The 16,294-nt window shown below is 44.8% G+C and overlaps 1 protein-coding gene across 4 annotated transcripts in view; it reads right to left on the bottom strand.

The window, feature by feature from the left end:
- The window catches only part of PDCD11 (programmed cell death 11), a 39,711-nt gene that overhangs the window by 21,902 nt on the left and 1,515 nt on the right, over nucleotides 1-16,294 (bottom strand). For all 4 annotated transcript variants that reach the window (XM_028511728.2, XM_036027239.1, XM_036027241.1 and 1 more), the window contains exons 2-14: nucleotides 15,751-15,863; nucleotides 14,789-14,920; nucleotides 13,929-14,096; nucleotides 11,913-12,074; nucleotides 10,477-10,600; nucleotides 9,802-9,983; nucleotides 5,586-5,693; nucleotides 4,243-4,449; nucleotides 3,480-3,604; nucleotides 3,242-3,302; nucleotides 2,466-2,612; nucleotides 884-1,135; nucleotides 169-303 (exon numbers count right to left, since the gene is read on the bottom strand). In XM_028511728.2, the coding sequence (XP_028367529.1) occupies nucleotides 169-303; nucleotides 884-1,135; nucleotides 2,466-2,612; nucleotides 3,242-3,302; nucleotides 3,480-3,604; nucleotides 4,243-4,449; nucleotides 5,586-5,693; nucleotides 9,802-9,983; nucleotides 10,477-10,600; nucleotides 11,913-12,074; nucleotides 13,929-14,096; nucleotides 14,789-14,920; nucleotides 15,751-15,852 (1,905 nt within the window). In that variant the 5' untranslated portion in view covers nucleotides 15,853-15,863. The remainder of the gene's footprint in view (nucleotides 1-168; nucleotides 304-883; nucleotides 1,136-2,465; nucleotides 2,613-3,241; nucleotides 3,303-3,479; nucleotides 3,605-4,242; nucleotides 4,450-5,585; nucleotides 5,694-9,801; nucleotides 9,984-10,476; nucleotides 10,601-11,912; nucleotides 12,075-13,928; nucleotides 14,097-14,788; nucleotides 14,921-15,750; nucleotides 15,864-16,294) is intronic.

Below are 16,294 nucleotides of genomic sequence, written 5' to 3'. Positions count from 1 at the left end.
GAAGAACATACATGAGGTTCTCCCTCAAAACCCCAATCCCACTGGCCCCAGCATCTTAGCTACCACCTCGGCCCTTCCCCTCCCCTGGGTTCCAACACCCCACGTGTCAGGGGCACCTGCTCTCGGGAACTGTAAACCCAAACAACTCATCTGGAGAAGTTCGTGTACCTGCCCAACATTAATGGTTTTTCCTTTCTTCTGGCCACGTCCCGCATGCTCTTTCTTTGGATCACTCAATAGCTTGAAGGACAAGAGCATCCTCTCTTTGGACGGCTCACAGTTCAGCACTGCAACCTTCACCACCTGGTGGGAAACCACGCCTGCTCAGCAAACTCCTCCCAAGAGGCCCGTCAGACCCTGGAGAGCGGTGTCCTCCACGGGCGCTGCAGAGGCCTTGGGAGATCCACCCAGATTCTGGGTCAGATCAGAATGCAGCGAAAAGAAATGTATGGAGAGCCACACAGAAACCCCCTCCCCGAGTCAGCCTTTAGGTGAAAGCAACACATGAATACATTTTTGGTACAACCTCAAATTCTAAAAAATTCTTCCCAGACAGACCCTGATTCGCTAGCTTTATGGCACTGCCCCCTGGTGGCGGGAGCGACCTCAGAACCACTTCTGTGTGAGGGACACCAGCGTGTTACCGCTAAAGACTAGTTTCTTCCAGATTGTGGGTCTGAGGTCCATCAGTTTGCCCGCTCCTGTTGAAACCTCCTGCGGGTTTCCCTCTGCTCTGTTCCCAACCCCTCCACCCAGCTGGCTCGGGCCCACTGCCCCATACGCTCTCTTCCTCATCTATTAAAAAATTGCTCTCCATACCACTCCTTCAAATCTGCGGTCATGGGGTCACCAAGGGTCGGAGCCTGTCTGGGGAAAGGATTACCTGGCCAGCATAAAAGACCCTCTCTGGGTCTGGGACATACTCGGCACTGAGCTCGTGCTTGGGTACCAGTCCCTGCACGTCGTTGTAGAACTTCACAATGCAGCCATAGTCCTTGACCCTGAGGATGAAGCCATGTGTCTGCAGACCAGGCTTGGCGTCGGCATAGCAGGTAATGGCAGGAAGTTTGGACTCAACCAGGGTTTTCTTCAGGGTCATCATCAGCTTTTTGGCTTCAGGGTCACAAAGCAAAACCTAGGGAAAAGGATACTGGCTGTCATCAAGTTACCCGTTACCAAGAGGGCCACCGAGCTGGTCTCTGCAACCCCCTAAACCAGAAGCCGTGGCCAGTCCCTAAAAACCTGCTATCTCTTTCCCTCTGAGAATAATCTCAGCTGCAGACACTCTTTGCTTCCTGCTCGGCAACCACCCTGGGAGCATTCATCTCTATTTCAGATGCACTTACTCCCACAAGCTCCCTCCTGGGTCTGCAGCAACACTCATCATCCCACTGCACCTTCGGAGGCGTGCGTCAGTTACTTCTACCTGCCTTAGCTCCTGCCTAGACCACTAGGATCTCGTCTGATAGCAGGAATGACTGAGGCAATTTACCATCTGTGTATTAGCTGTAAGCTAAGACCAGGAGATCCAACCATCTCTCATCCCTCTGAAAGTCATCTCCCGAGGGCAGAGAAATTCCTCTACTTACAAGCCTCCTGACCCCAAAATCATAAAATATTGTGCCAATGGGTAATCAATCTCTTTGTTGACTGAAGTGAAAGAAAATTAAAAAACAAGAAAACACAGTAATAAAATACAATGAAAACAATGAAAGTACTGTGTACTATCACCTCTAATCTCACAACTTTGTGAAGCTTTTCTTGAGATTCAAGCCTTTGTAAGAAGACACTCAGTTTCGGCAGCTTCATTTGGGCTACTTCGGGGCCTGACATACTGCTTGCTCCTCCTCAACCTATAAAATCTTACCTGTCCTTTCTAGTTCAAGTCCCACCTCTGCCAGAAATCAAGGATACACTACTGTTACACAGAACTAAATGTGAAAACTGGTTCTGCCATTTATTAGCTGTGTGACTTTGGGCGAGATAATACTTGGCTTTCCTAAGCTTTAATTTCCCCACCTGCAAAATAAGGATAATAGTACTCACTTTACAGGGTTGTCTGTTTTAAGGACTAAATGAAATAATGCATTTCATGTGCCTAGCACAGCAACTGGCACAAAATACACGTTACGTGGTAGGTGCTACTGCCATCATCAACGACTCTCGCTGCCCCGGTCCGCCCTCACCTCCCCTTTCTGAGATACGATCCAAGGAGATACTCTGCACCAAACCATGTGGCAAAAGGTCACACACTGACTGGCCTGTTCTCCTCATGTATCGATATTTTAACTCTCAATCATACTACACAATTCTCAAAGACAGGAAGCCAGTTTTCTCTTCCCAATGCCGGGCATAACACTGAAGATACTGCGGGATCATTTAGTGGAAACGGGCAGAAACTCCATCCGAAAAGCATTACTCCCCATTGGGCCAAATCCCCAACACAGACCCTTCCGAAGGCTCACCCGGCATGTGACTTCATCCCCGACGCGGTACTTCTTCTCTGGATTCTTCATCAGGATGTCAGCCAGGTGCACGGGAGGCACCAGGCCCCTGATTTGCTCACTCACTTTCACCAACATCCCGTATGGCTTTATGGTCAGCACTGTGCCCTAAGGAGTCCCAATAGAAGATGCCGTCATGCCTCCAGAATGGTTTCCTCCACCTCTTAAAACAAAGCATGTCACACCTCTCTTTCGAAGTCCAGGTTTCTGGGCTAGCTGTGTCTGTTATTCCAAATCTCATAGGGGTAAAGCACACACCTCACACTGTGCTGGATGTAGTCAGGTTTATCTATGGGAACCTTCGCATCTTTTTGTGTGTATGTGTGTCTGCCTTACACATGTATTCTCCAAAGGAGGGGACTGTGTCTCCTAAAAAATAAAGGGGAGCTGCTCAATTGTGGCTAAAGGGTTGAAAATGGGAGGCCACTGGAACTGGCTCCTCACTAACATCCCAGGCAGGCAGAGCATCACAAAACTGCCTTTTGACCTGGTGTAGTAAGCGCCGTACATGCCAGGGTTGATGACTACCGCCTCTGTAGTTGGGTGGTCCTGCTGAGACCTTACCTTGAGATCAATGACAAGTTCCCCAAAGGAGGGAAAAAAATCCCAGTGAGCAGGCAGAGAGGCAAGGAATGTGGCTTTAAACGTGTTCCCATGAGGACAAATGAACGGACCATTAACCTGTGAAATAAAACATGTCTGAAGCCGGGGGAGCATCTAGATGCTCGAGGCCTTACCTTTACCAATGCCCCAGGCTTGATGTCATGAAAGCTCAGATACTGGGCTTCAATAACAGACCTAGAACAAAAGGAAATACGAGATTAAACAAACCAGGGCAGAGGTACCTAAAATTCAGGGCCACTGAAATCACGCTGGCAAGGAGGGAAACCTGCACCAAGCAGGCCAGGAGAAAATGCGAACGCGTGTCTGCACAGTAGCTCACCGCCAGACGCCCCACGTGCCGGAAACACTTACGTGCGCAGCGAGAGCAAAGCCAGTTCGTCCATTTGGCTGTAGTTGATGATTCTACACTTGTGAGTGCTTCCTGGCTTGAAGGCCTCAGGACTGAAGGCACTCTTAGAATCAGAGAGGTGGCTGAGCTGCAAAGGACCAAGTGGTTAAGGGTGAGCCAGAGACAACAGATCTGAGGCAATCAGACGTTAAAACAAAACAAGGTGACATTAATCACCTACCATAAAATCAGCACTCTAACAACCTGTTAAAATAATTCCTCTAACTACAAAACTGCTCTTTATCATTGCAGAATCTCTATGTCAGAGAATAGTCAGTCTATGGGTGAGTAAATTATAGCTCACAGCTGGTGCCCATTTTTATAAATTCAAGTTTTACTGGAACATAGCTGTCCTCATACATTTACACAGTGTCTATGCGTGCTTCCAGGCTGTAACAACAGAGATGACTAGTTAGGACAGAGACCATATGGCCCATAAGCCTAAAATATTCACTAGCTGGACCTTTAAGAAAAACTTGGCCAAGTCCTGGTATAGATCCTAACTCATTCTTACACCTACGATCCACTAGATATCAAATATGTCAAACTTACTCCAAGACATTCTAATATAATAAACAGGCACTGTTTGGTCTCAGACAGTCTGCCACACTTGGGGATATTAAAAAACAGGGAACTAATTAAGGAATGGAAGAAGCAGAAAAGGACCCATGTGTCCCAACAGTCCTTCTAGTGGTAAGATCCTAAGGAAACAAAGAGACTCTGTACCCGAGCATAGGCCAGAGACCCATCCTTCAGTCTGAAAGTGGCCCCGGCCTTGCTGAAAAAGCCCTGGACAGGAATGTCATCCAGGACAGCTCCCAGGTGCTGACACGACAGGCGGGTGAGTGGGCGCCCAGGTTGCAGGAAGACGGGGCGCAGGCTCAGCCGCACAGCCCTGGTCCGAGGATGGACACAGAGGACACAGGCCCTCACCTAGAGAAGGGAAAGGACATAATGAACAGGAGGAGGCACACAGGAGCTGAGGTCCCTGCGGGCAGACTTTCGGAGGTCAGGACTCCGTGTGCTGACCAGGTTGTGGGCTTGAGTACTAAAACTGACTTGCGCATCAAGCAGCATGCAGACAATTCAAACCAAGTGTCCCAGAGGAACGATGTCCAATGCATCGAGGCCACCAGGCCAATAATGCACATGCAACAGACACCATGGGAGGGGTCACTACAACAGACGCTGCTCTAAATACACCTGAAACAGCCCGCCCTGAACACCAGGTGTCAGCATGCAAAATGTCTCAACTCTGTACGCAAAGATGACTACAGGGAGAAGATAATTACTACAAAGAGGTTCACCAAATGTTAACAGTATTATCATTAGGTGGTAGAAAAGCCTATTTTGGCTTATTACAAAGACATCTCTATAGTATCCATTAGCATGGATAAAAACAAGACATAAATCACTTTAGGATAAAAAATTCTGAATCCTACATATTGAAATTTTCTTCTCAAATATCACCATGTTAATTGTAGAAAATTTGAATTTTTATATAAGGGTAGAAAAATCACCCAAAGTTAATCACCATTAAGACCTGTTCCCATAACGTCTCAATATTTTAAGTAGGTACACTCCTTAAATTTTTTTTCAAAATTGGGTTTTTTTATATTCTTAGCACGTTTGAAATCATATTTTTCTATTTCGACATATTTCTTGTTCTCCTAAACGGGATCTATTATACTCATGGTATTTTTTTAAATTATATTTTTCTATTTAAGCATACATCTTGTTCTCTCCTGTTAAATACTCCTCTGAAAAACTTTAAATTATAAAAGCAAAAGATTCGCTACCAAAAAAAAAAAATCAAACCACATGGAAGGATAAGAAATAAAAACTGAACGTTTCCTCCCCCTCCATAGGCTCCTTCTCTAACTTTGGTCCCCAGAGATAACCACCGGTGGTTTTCTGCGATCCTTCCAGGCACTTTCTCTCCCCCTCACCCCCTCCCTGCACACGCGTGCACACGCAGTCCTAGGACCTGCCCCGAAGCTAACTTGGACACTGGGCAGCTGATTGGACTACAACTGGAATTAAGAAAAGACAGGTGCAACATTACTTACTGCTTGATTTGGGGAGTATGTTCCAGCTTTCTTGGGATCCAAGTGCATGAAGTCAACCAGGCCAGTGAAGAATGAGAGGAAGTTTAGTGTAAGGCCCAGTGGCGTCACCTAGGAACAAACAGGACATGTCATGGAAAACATCTCTCTGAAGGTACAAGAATGTGAGAGCCACTGTTCATACTGGACGCTACATCTCCCCTCCCCCCGCCAACCCTTATCAATCTTGCTTCCTCCGACTCTAAGCGGCAGGACAGCCCTGGCACTGGCTGTCTCTTCACTCAGCAAGCTCACCTCCCTTCCAGAAAGAGAAGATGCTGATCCTCCCACCCCAGCATTTCCCAATGGGAGGGAGGGCACTTTGCTCAAGGGTCTCCGGAGAACTGCCAGCTTGACAACTCAGACAAATTGTTGCTAACTTGGTCATTTGCCCAGAAAAAAAACTAAAATGGCTGCGCAAGAAAGACCCTGGCCCTGGCTGGTGTGGCTCAGTTTTATTGGAGCATCGTCCCATAAACCAAAAGGTCGCAGGTTCAATTTCCAGTCAGGGCACATGCCTAGGTTATGGGTTCAGTCCCTGGTCGGGGTGCGTACCCAAGGCAACCAACTGATTTTTCTCTCTCACACTAATGTTTCTCTCCCCGCCCTCTCTCTCCCTTCTCCTTTCTCTATAATCAATAAGCAAGACACTGACCATGAGCAAGCCAACTCACCCACTGAGCCCCCCCAAAATTAGAAATTAAGGTGAGAAGCACTTCAAAAGAAAGCAATGAGGTAGATGACTTAAATCAGGAACCTCCAAAGAAAATGGGAGTTATTTTCTGGGAAAACCGTACCAGATTCAAAACACATGAAGACGGCAAACCTTAAAATGTAGATTAAGTAAAACTGTGAATATCGTACGGATGTGGACATAGAAGACACCCAGCCCCTTCCCCATCTAGCTATCAGGCAGTCAGGCTTAGACCCTCCCGGGCAGGTCCTTTCCAGAGGGGTGTCTGCCACATGCCAGAGAAGACTTAAAACAATGACCTTTGGAGACTGCCCCCCAAAAGTCTGCTAGCTCCTGCTCCCAACAGCAACACCCAGCCAGTCAGCAAGTCCTGCCCAGGCACCCAGACCTCCTAACAGTATTTAGTGCCTCACGTGCAGCTCGGCCATCAAAACAAAACTTCACTACAGAATGGGAGGTTCAAGTTGAGAGACTCTCCCAGAAGGTAGAATAAAGACAAATACGTGCACATTATCAGAAAAGAGGTTCATCCATGAATTCCAGCATCATAGTAACCGACATTCCAGGAAAAAAAAAAAAGAGAGAGAGAGAGAGCCCTGGCTGGTGTAGCTCAGTGGATTGAGTGCAGGCCTGTGAACTAAAGCATCACCGGTTTGATTCCCAGTCAGGGCACATGCCTGGGTTGCAGGCCATATCCCCAGGATGGGGTGTGCTAGAGGCAACCACACACTGATGTTTCAAAATCTTAAAAAAAAAAAGGGAGAAATTTATACTTTAAAACAAAAAAAGATCTAATAAGGGACTGGTATCCAGAATATATAAAGGATGCTTACAATTTAACAATAAAAAGACAACCTAGTTTTAAAGCAGACAAAGGTTTTTGAATAGATATTTCTCTAAAGAAGATATACAAATGACCAATAAGCACATGAAAAGATGCTCAATATCTATATCACTAATAGTTACAAAAATGCAAATCAAAATCACAATGAGATACCACTTCACATGCACTAGCATGGTTACAATAAAAGAAAGATAATAATGAGTGTTTGTGAGAATGCAGAGAAATTGGAACCCTTACATGGCTGGTGGACATTTAAAATGGTGTGGTCATTCTAGCAGTTCCTCAAAAAGTTAAACAGAAAGTTACCACGTAACCCAGCAATTCCATTCCTAGGTGTATATACCCAAGAGAAATGAAAACACATGCCCACACAAAAACTTACACGTGAGTTTCAGAGCAGCATTGCTCATAAAAAGCTGGAAATCACCCAAATGTCTACCAAATGATGAACTGACAAAACCTGCTATATCCACACAGTGGAACACTACTCAGCCATGAAAAGTAATGAACAACTGATATGTGGTACAACACAGATGAACCTTGAAAACACGATGCTAAGTGAAAGAAACCAGACACACAAGGCCACATATTGTATGCTTTCATTTACATGAAATACTCAGAACAGGCAAATCTAAAGACAAAAAAGTAGATTAGTGGTTGCCAGGGATTCAGGGAGGAAGGAATAGAAAGTGACCACTAATGGGTACCAGGTGTCTCACTGGGGTGGTGAAAATGTTTAGATTAAATAGTGGCCGTGGTTGCATACCCTTGTGAATACACACACACACACACACACACACACACACCCCTGAGCTACACACTTTAAAATTATATGAATTACATCTCACGTGTAAAGAAGAAACTTTCCCAGAACTGAAGGATCTGCATTTCTGTATCATAAAAGCCCAACACAAACAGATGAAGAGCTGTTCAAACCAAAGCACAGCATCATGACACTTTCAAATAGAAGGAATAAAGACAGCATTTAAACGCACACACACAGGAAAAGAACATCAGGCTTTTCGATTGTAACTGAGGCCAGATAACAATCTGAATAATGCTTCAAAGCTGAGTAATTTTTGACCTAGAATTCTAAACCCAGCTTAACTATCGATCACGTGTGAGAGTAGAGTAACAGTGATTTCAGATATAGTAGACGTGCAGAAAAGAAACATAGCAGGCCCAAGACCATGATCGGTACAAAAGCCTGTTTCCAATGTTAGCACTTGGCTCGTGTCTTGGAACTTGGACTTCGGGAAGGTTCCTACCACTCCCAAAACTGAGTACCTACAGTAACTGTACCTAAACTGTTCGTGTAAATGATTCGGTTTATGCTAAACACTTGCATTCCTTATGCAAGCCTGGAATTTTGGTACATGCCAGGCAGAGGGTGCCAACACGACCTGCCCCAATTAAGGGCACTAATCTGCTGATAAGTGTCCTTGGCAGACAATATTTCACATGCATTATCATAACTTGTTGCCAGAGGGATTAAGTATATCCTCTGTGGCTCCACTGGGAGAAGACGCTTGGACACGAGTTCCTTGTTGCTTCCAGACTTCATTCCATCAGCCCTTTCTCCCTTTGCTGATTTTGCTTTGCCTCCTTCGACTATAATAAATCATAGCTGTGAGTACCACTGTCTGCCAAGCCCCAAGAGTCTTCCTGATGAGCTGAACCTAGGAGTGGTCTTGAGGACCCCTGACCTACTAGGTCGAGGCAGTAACCTCCCATGTACCTTTCCAAAAGTGCTTCTGGAGAACGTGCCATACTAGAATGAGGGAGTAAACCGAAAAGGAGTAACACGCAGAGTTCGAGAGGCTCCAGTACAGGAGCAGGGTGGCAGTAAAAGGGGCTCCAGGTGGCAAAAAAAGTAACCAAGAGACTGTTGAAAGGGCTTGAAAACACGGAAAAATGTAGCGAAAGAAAAATAACTATAGGAGGTATGAAGACACAGCAATAGGTAGAAGAGAATTTAGCAAATGATCAAAAAGAGAGCTGATTATCAACTCCAGGAAAAAGCTGTTCGACAAACTGCCACAGTGTATTAATTACCTAGCTCAGCAGTAAACAAAATTTACATAGACATAAAAACTTAAATACTAAATACTGATTTACCCAAACTTTTAATCTATCTCTGGTGGGAGGCTGGGGAAGGGGAAGGAATTATTAAGAGGCAAATCTTCCTCTACCTTGAGAAGTTTAAAACTCAGGGCCTACAATTGAGAAATCAAGAGGTACCAATAGAAGCTCATGTTAGAAATGTGGAGGTAGATTTCAAAAGATAAGCTAAAAGAGTTAACAATGTGGTTAGGAAGGATGAAATAGTTCATTTTAAGTCTTTTTAATACCATTTGACTTTTTTGATCAGCAATAATACATGCCACACATGTAATTTTAAGTTTTCGAGCAGATTTTAAAAACGTCAAAAAAAGAGGTGAAATTTGTTTTAGTAGTTTACTGAAGTCAATATATCCAAAATATTATCATTTCACATGCATCACTGGCTAGATTTCAAGTGTGTAATAGCCATATGCCATCAGTGGCTACTCTAGTGTACGGCACAATTTTAGATTATGTGCATGTACTTTAATAAAAATTATTTTTACTTTAGAGGTTAGTAAGGGCAATGAACAGCTTACCTTCTGTACCTGGGCTTTGACCACCAGTCCGGGTAGCAAGTTATTAAGGGTCCAGTTTTGCTCCTCAGTAGCAATGGCAGCAGAAACTTCTGAATGACCGACAGACAGACGAACAACTCCTCCGTTGCCTCTCACCTCTTCAATGACGCAGTTCAGGTACTGACCCACCATCAGCTCAGCGCCTGTAAGCCCCGCCCCAGCCCCCAAAAGGAAAAATACCCATGAGAAGGGCCTTTAACTTGGGTTCCAGCAGTACCTGAAATAATCTGTGGCCTACTTGCCCAGTTACAATCTACCACTCCCCAAATTCCCAATCTCTAAGGGACCAGTTACAAGACTGAAGTGACCCTAGTTGATCTGGAAATTGATCACAAAAATATGACAATTTCAAAAAGGCAGGAGAACTGGCTGGTTCATGGGCCTTGGAGGCTCAAACTTCAGTGGAATCTCCTCTATGAGAAACAGTAAAAATGGCCCATCATATCTTGGCCAGACCCAGCCACTCGCTGGCCCTTCACACATGCTCCCTTTTCTATCAGTCAGGATTAACCACTGATCTCAGCAAAGCCTTCAGGGTCACCCGTTCTGTAATTTACTCATTGAAGTGGCATCTGAACAGCATAATCCCACACATCCCCCCTCCTGGCCATGCACTGGCCCCGCTGCTTCCCTCACCTTTGTTCTTCTGTCTGACATAATCCTGGGCTTTCTGCAGTGGCAGGAAAGCTCTGGCCCCAGCAACACCAACGTCCACTAGGTAGCCATGGTCTTCCCGACTGGACACAGTGCCTGTGAGCAGCTGGAGGAAGAGAAAGCATTTCCCAAAAGTTCAAAAGCTGAAGGTAATGGGACAACTGATAAACATCCACTACGGAAGGTGTTTCCACCATCAATCTCAACACTTTATCCCATAATCCCACCCTCCTTTTGACTTTAAACCTCAATCCCACCAGAGGATAAAAGAGGGAAAGATACCAACTTTAACTCTCCAGGGCTACAAGGATTTTACCGCTTCCAGACAGTGAGGAGTGCTATACACAGAAGAATGGAATGCCTACGAGGAGCCTCTCCCGTGCAGAAGGTTCAAAAGATAGGAGACACGGCCCTGTAGGGTCACTCCCAGCACTGTCACTAGTGAGAATACAGAACTATCCTTCTTTCTGGCCTCATATCTTTTCTAACCACCTCCAAGACAAAACAAAACAAAACAAAACAAAACCCCAAAACTTGCCCACCTCCTTCACGCTTCATGGGAAGCAGAGCAGCATTCAAATCAGGCTCCGACACTTACTATTTGGTCTTTGGCAAGACTCACTTCAACTTCTCTGATTCCATTTTCTCAAAGGAACAAGAGGGATACTGACCTGCCTCACAGGGTTCCTGTGAGAATTTCTTCAAATAAAGTCTAAAACTGCACCTGTCACAGAGCAGGCTCTCCACACTTGTCAATTTCCTGAAACTTGGCTTCCTTTTATTGCCCTTTCTACCCAACTTTCAGGGCCGGACCCAACATCCAGTGCTTCTGCTCAAACATTACAAGGTCATGTTGTTGATTTCCTCCCTCCTAATTACAAGAGTACTTGAATGAGCGCAGCTTACCTAAATGTTTTGTACCTACTAGACTTGGAGGCCCTGAGCTGGGACTAATTTTAGGATGGAAAGAATTGGCGGTGGGCTGTCCATTAGCATAGACGATAGACAAATTGTCCTATCTACACTGTCTCTTGCTCTTGGAGAGCAGCCCTCAAGCATTCCCCACAAATGCTAGCTGGCCTTTGAAAAAACTTAACCTGTGAAGAAGTCTGGGTGAGAAAGGCACTTCAAGGAACTCCTCACCATTAGCAAGTCCCCAGCTAAGGCACCTTGGAGGCTTTTTTCCCCCTACCAGCCAATCTTTGACTTGCTTTCCCTTTCTCCCCTCCAGGGTAAAATGATTAGGTTCCCAGGTCTTCAATTTCCAGTCAGTATCCAAAGCACCCTCAGGAAAAGACCCACCCCTGTGTGTAACAGTGAAGCTGAAAGTAAAAGGTGATCGAGACACTCCCTGGGAGGCCAGGCAGGGCAGGGAGGAGGCCTGCTGCTGGCTCCCCTTCCCTGAACCAGATACGCACCATGCCGGGCTTCAGGGCTTCTGCGCTCAGCACTTTGTTGACATTTTTGGGGTTCAGAGATAGCTTGACACTCTTTTTGCCTTTCTCTGTGATGCCCAGACTGCTCACCACACATCTCACCAGCATCCCAGGAGAGAAGAGCTCAGGCAAGCTAGCCAGGTCCTGCATGACACAAATGAGAAAGCCCACCCTGATACATATCCTTCCCTACCACCAAGAATCCATTGCCCAATGGATCGACTTCTCATCCTCACACACCAAGGATGCAAGAGGCAATGAAGACAGTAAATGCTCATCCGCAAAGGAGGATGGGTCTGTGGCCAAATCAGTCTTGAATTTCCACATAAAGTCTCCAAGTATCTTGTCAAAATATTGTCATAATGACTGCTCAAAAGAGTTGTCTGAAGACCCTAGTCAGGTAGGTCAGTCGGTTCGAGTGTCATTCCAATGTGCAAGGTTGTGCCCGGTCCCCCGTCAGGGCACAAACAAGAATCAGCCAACAGATGCATAGATAAGTGGAACAACGAATTGACATTTCCCTGTCTCTCTTCCCACCCCTGCCCCAACCCTTTCTTCTCTCTCAAAAAAAATTAAATTAAAATAAATTCGTCTACAAAGACTAAAGGGATGGTTGCCAAGGGGACAAGGATCAGGGATGGGTGAAAAAAAGTGAAGGGGAATACAGTCAATAGTATTATGATAAGTTTGCACAGTGACAGATAACTAGTAGAATTAGTGGGGTGCTCACATTGTAAGGTATAAAAATGTCAAATCACTATACTGTATACCTGAAAGCAATATAACTATTATAATATTGTATATCAACTGCACTTAATTGAAAAAAAGAGTTGTCTATATTTATTGGCCCACTTCTTCATCTCCTATTTGCTCTTCAGCTTACTGCAATCTGCATTCCACCCCTCACTCTATCACTTTATCTCCCAGTGAAGTCGTGAATGATCCGTGTCACCAAATCAACAGTTCATTTTGCAGTCCTTCTCTTATGTGACTTTTAAAAAGAATGTAACACCGGAGACTACTCCTTCCTTCATTAAACATTCCCTCCCCAGCTTTCAAGACCAAAGGGTCTTTGTTCATTGGTTTTCGCTGTCTGGCCCTCCTCCTGCTCCGATGGCAACTCTCCTTTCATTCAGCAACTAAAAGGCGGTGCTGATTCGTGGGTCAATCTTTAGTCTCTTCTCACCGCATTTACTCCCTATGAGCGACTACTTCTACTTCTCCCTTCGTAGCTTCCGTTACCACCTACACAAAGAAGGCTCACGCATTTTTGTTTCCTTGTCTCAAACTCAACGTGGCAAAAAGTAAATAGCAATCACCTCTCACAATCCAGGTCCCCTTTCAAGATTTCCTATCTCAGAATGCCATGGCCCTCCACCAAATTACAGACAACAGAAACCTAGGACTCATCCATGACACTTCCGCCTCACTGCCCATACCCACTACGTCACTGAGCACCGACTTTACCTCCTCGGCCCTCAGTAAACACTGAACCCACGCTGCTGTCAATCTCAGAGCCTGGACTACCACAACGGCCTCCCAACTGGTCTCTAGGCAACTACTCTCGCCTCTCCAATTTATCCCCTATGCTGTCTACCTGCCCGCCCCCCCCCCCCATAAGAACTTGTCAAGGACTTGTCATTAATTCCAGAATGAAAAACCAACTCTTCACATGGTCTGGCCCCCACCTAGCACTCCAGCCCCATCCCACACCACTCTCCCTTGCTGCCTCTGCTCTAGCCGCTTCCCTCTGCTACATACCACACTCTTTCTGCCTGGACTCCCTTCCTTCTTCACCTAGTACAGCCTCATCCTTCAGATCTCAGCTCAAGCATCCGTTCCTCTGAGAAGTCTTCCAGGCTCCCTGGTCTAAGTCAAAATTCCCTTATTTAAAAAACAAAACTATTATAAACTTTCATGGCACCTTGTAATTTTCCTTCTTAGCACTCAGCAAACTTGTGATCTTATATTTATTTGTACACCACTTATTTTCCTTACCTTCAGAGGTTCTTCTTGCGCCACCTGCTCATTGAGCTTTTTGGTGTAAGCATCACAGATTTCAGTTACTTGCACAAACCCCTGGAGGCCATTGGGGAGACTAATCACCAGTTCCAGTTCATTTACCTCTTTCACACAACCCAAAATCCGCATTCCCTCACACAGGGACTAGAAGAGAAAAAGTGAAATCAGCACAATAGGGAAGAGAAGAATGAATAGGGAGGTTGTGGCAGCGGGTATGGCTTCTAGTCTCAACTCTGACATATAAAAGTTACAGGAAGTACATACGTGTTTGTGTCAATGCACTTAAACATCTGACTGAGCACCATAAAAGGTGGAAATTATACAACAGTGTTAACAGCACCAGAGTGCTGGAGGGCACTTCAACCTTATATTTTATTCCAAGCAACCTAACCTCAAATGCCTGACAGGCAACAAAAGGAAGGACGGAGGCCAGTGCAGACAATGGCAGTGTGGAGCGCGGAGGCCAGGTCTAACGGTGCAACCACCCACTCAGCTCCATGCGAATATGAGCACAAGGGAATGCGAGCAGGGCTGCTCAAGTTATTGCCAGTTCTAACCTACACATTTACTGCAACAAAGCCCCCTGGAATAGGAACGGGCTGAGCTAAAAAGAAAAACAGACAAACAAAAAATACATGATCCCAGGCATTAGTAATAGAATGAAGTGATGCTTAATTCTGAGCACACACTGCAAGAATCTCTATAGACACGAGCAAAATCCTCACACACATGAATGAAAGGAGTGACGAAGAAAAGGAAGCAAGAGGGAAGAATAACATACACAAACTGAAGCAACTCAGGTACTTAGTTTAAAATAAAACCAAATTTTAACAAACCTCAATACTAAGGATTTCAAACTTTTCTTTTACAGCCTTGCTGCTTTCCCTCTTTTCGATTTTCAACTTTTTTGATTTTGCTGGCCCTGTCTGGCTCTTTTTCCTTTTGGTGGGTTCCTCTTCAGCAGAAATCTAAAGGGGGAAAAAAGTTCCAACAAATGAAAAGCAAACTTGGCCTTTCCCTCCAATTTCAGGTCATCTGTCATCTTGTTCCATTATTCCTCCACTCCACCTCACTCCCAAATGTTCCTTTAATTCCTACTTCAATCCCAATACTCCCCCTGCCCAAAAGTTGCCCTCTGTGTTCTCAAAAGCCCCTTCTCTCCAGCATTTTCCCTCCCCAGACTTGGGATGGATGCTGGGGGGCCCCAAAATAAGTAGCAACTTGAAACAATGCATGAATGGAAAATGGAGTCAGGAAGACCCAGTTTGAACTCCCAATTCCACCATAATGAGCTGTGTGGTTTCAGCTAAATTATATAACCTCTCTTAGCCTCAGTTCCTCACCATAGATAGAACAGAGAGCTCTATTTTGTAGCACAACTGGGAAAATAACATAAAATAGACATAAGGCCACATAATCAAATACTAGTCCCCTCCCCTCCAGCATTTAAAGCATAGCTGCATAGGTGAAAATGATGAGTTCTAATGCAAATTCTGACCATTATACATGGCAGGAAGACCCCAATAATCTAATGCTTTCTCTTCATCCTGTATCAACATGGCACAAAATTCCTAAGAATAAAGAATAAGAGCACTGCAAACTCAAATATCAAATGCCATGCTCCAAAAAGTATAGTCTTATGGTGGTGTGAACTCACTAACATGTTCAATTTACAAACACAGACTTCAAAAACAAACAAATGTGAAAAACAACACAATTCTCACACAGGACTCATTGTTCCCAATGATATAACAGAGAAAGTGTTTACTGACTCTTACCAAACAAGCATACCACTTACATCAAATAAATTGTCTTGTTCAACTGAATGCTCAAAAGCTTTCTCTGATTTGTGGGTCTTTCTTGTGCCCCCACGGGGGAAGCTTTCTTCCATGGATGCCATGTTTGCGTCTCCTAAAAACAATGCAAAGAGTTACCAGGACATGTGACTTTGACGTCAGATTTCCTAAAGGCTGTGATCGATGGGCAAGAGATAGAGCCTTCTAGCATCAGTGAACTAGACAGCATTTGGGACCAAGGAATAGATAATTTGATGCCATGCCCATATAATCCACATTTCATCTTTCCAAAATCTCTCCTTCCAATCACAAATCCACATGCTTTGCTCCAAGGAAAAAAGTTAAAGATTCAATGTAGTAAATAGCATTAAGCAGCTACATTTAAGTCAGATATACACAACTGAATAAATCACCCCCTACCTTCAAAGAACATGAACACTTTTAAGAAGATAAAACAAGTATGCAAGTAATTTAAAATACAAATCAGACTATACACTATCAACATAGGAAGTGATGAGGCTTCAGTAAAGGATGCAAGCGTCCTAA

This window comes from Phyllostomus discolor, chromosome 5 (assembly GCF_004126475.2).
Source record: "Phyllostomus discolor isolate MPI-MPIP mPhyDis1 chromosome 5, mPhyDis1.pri.v3, whole genome shotgun sequence".
NCBI classification, from domain to species: Eukaryota; Metazoa; Chordata; class Mammalia; order Chiroptera; family Phyllostomidae; genus Phyllostomus; species Phyllostomus discolor.
Note: the sequence above shows the minus strand (reverse complement) of the source record. Positions and strands in the feature narration are given on the sequence as shown.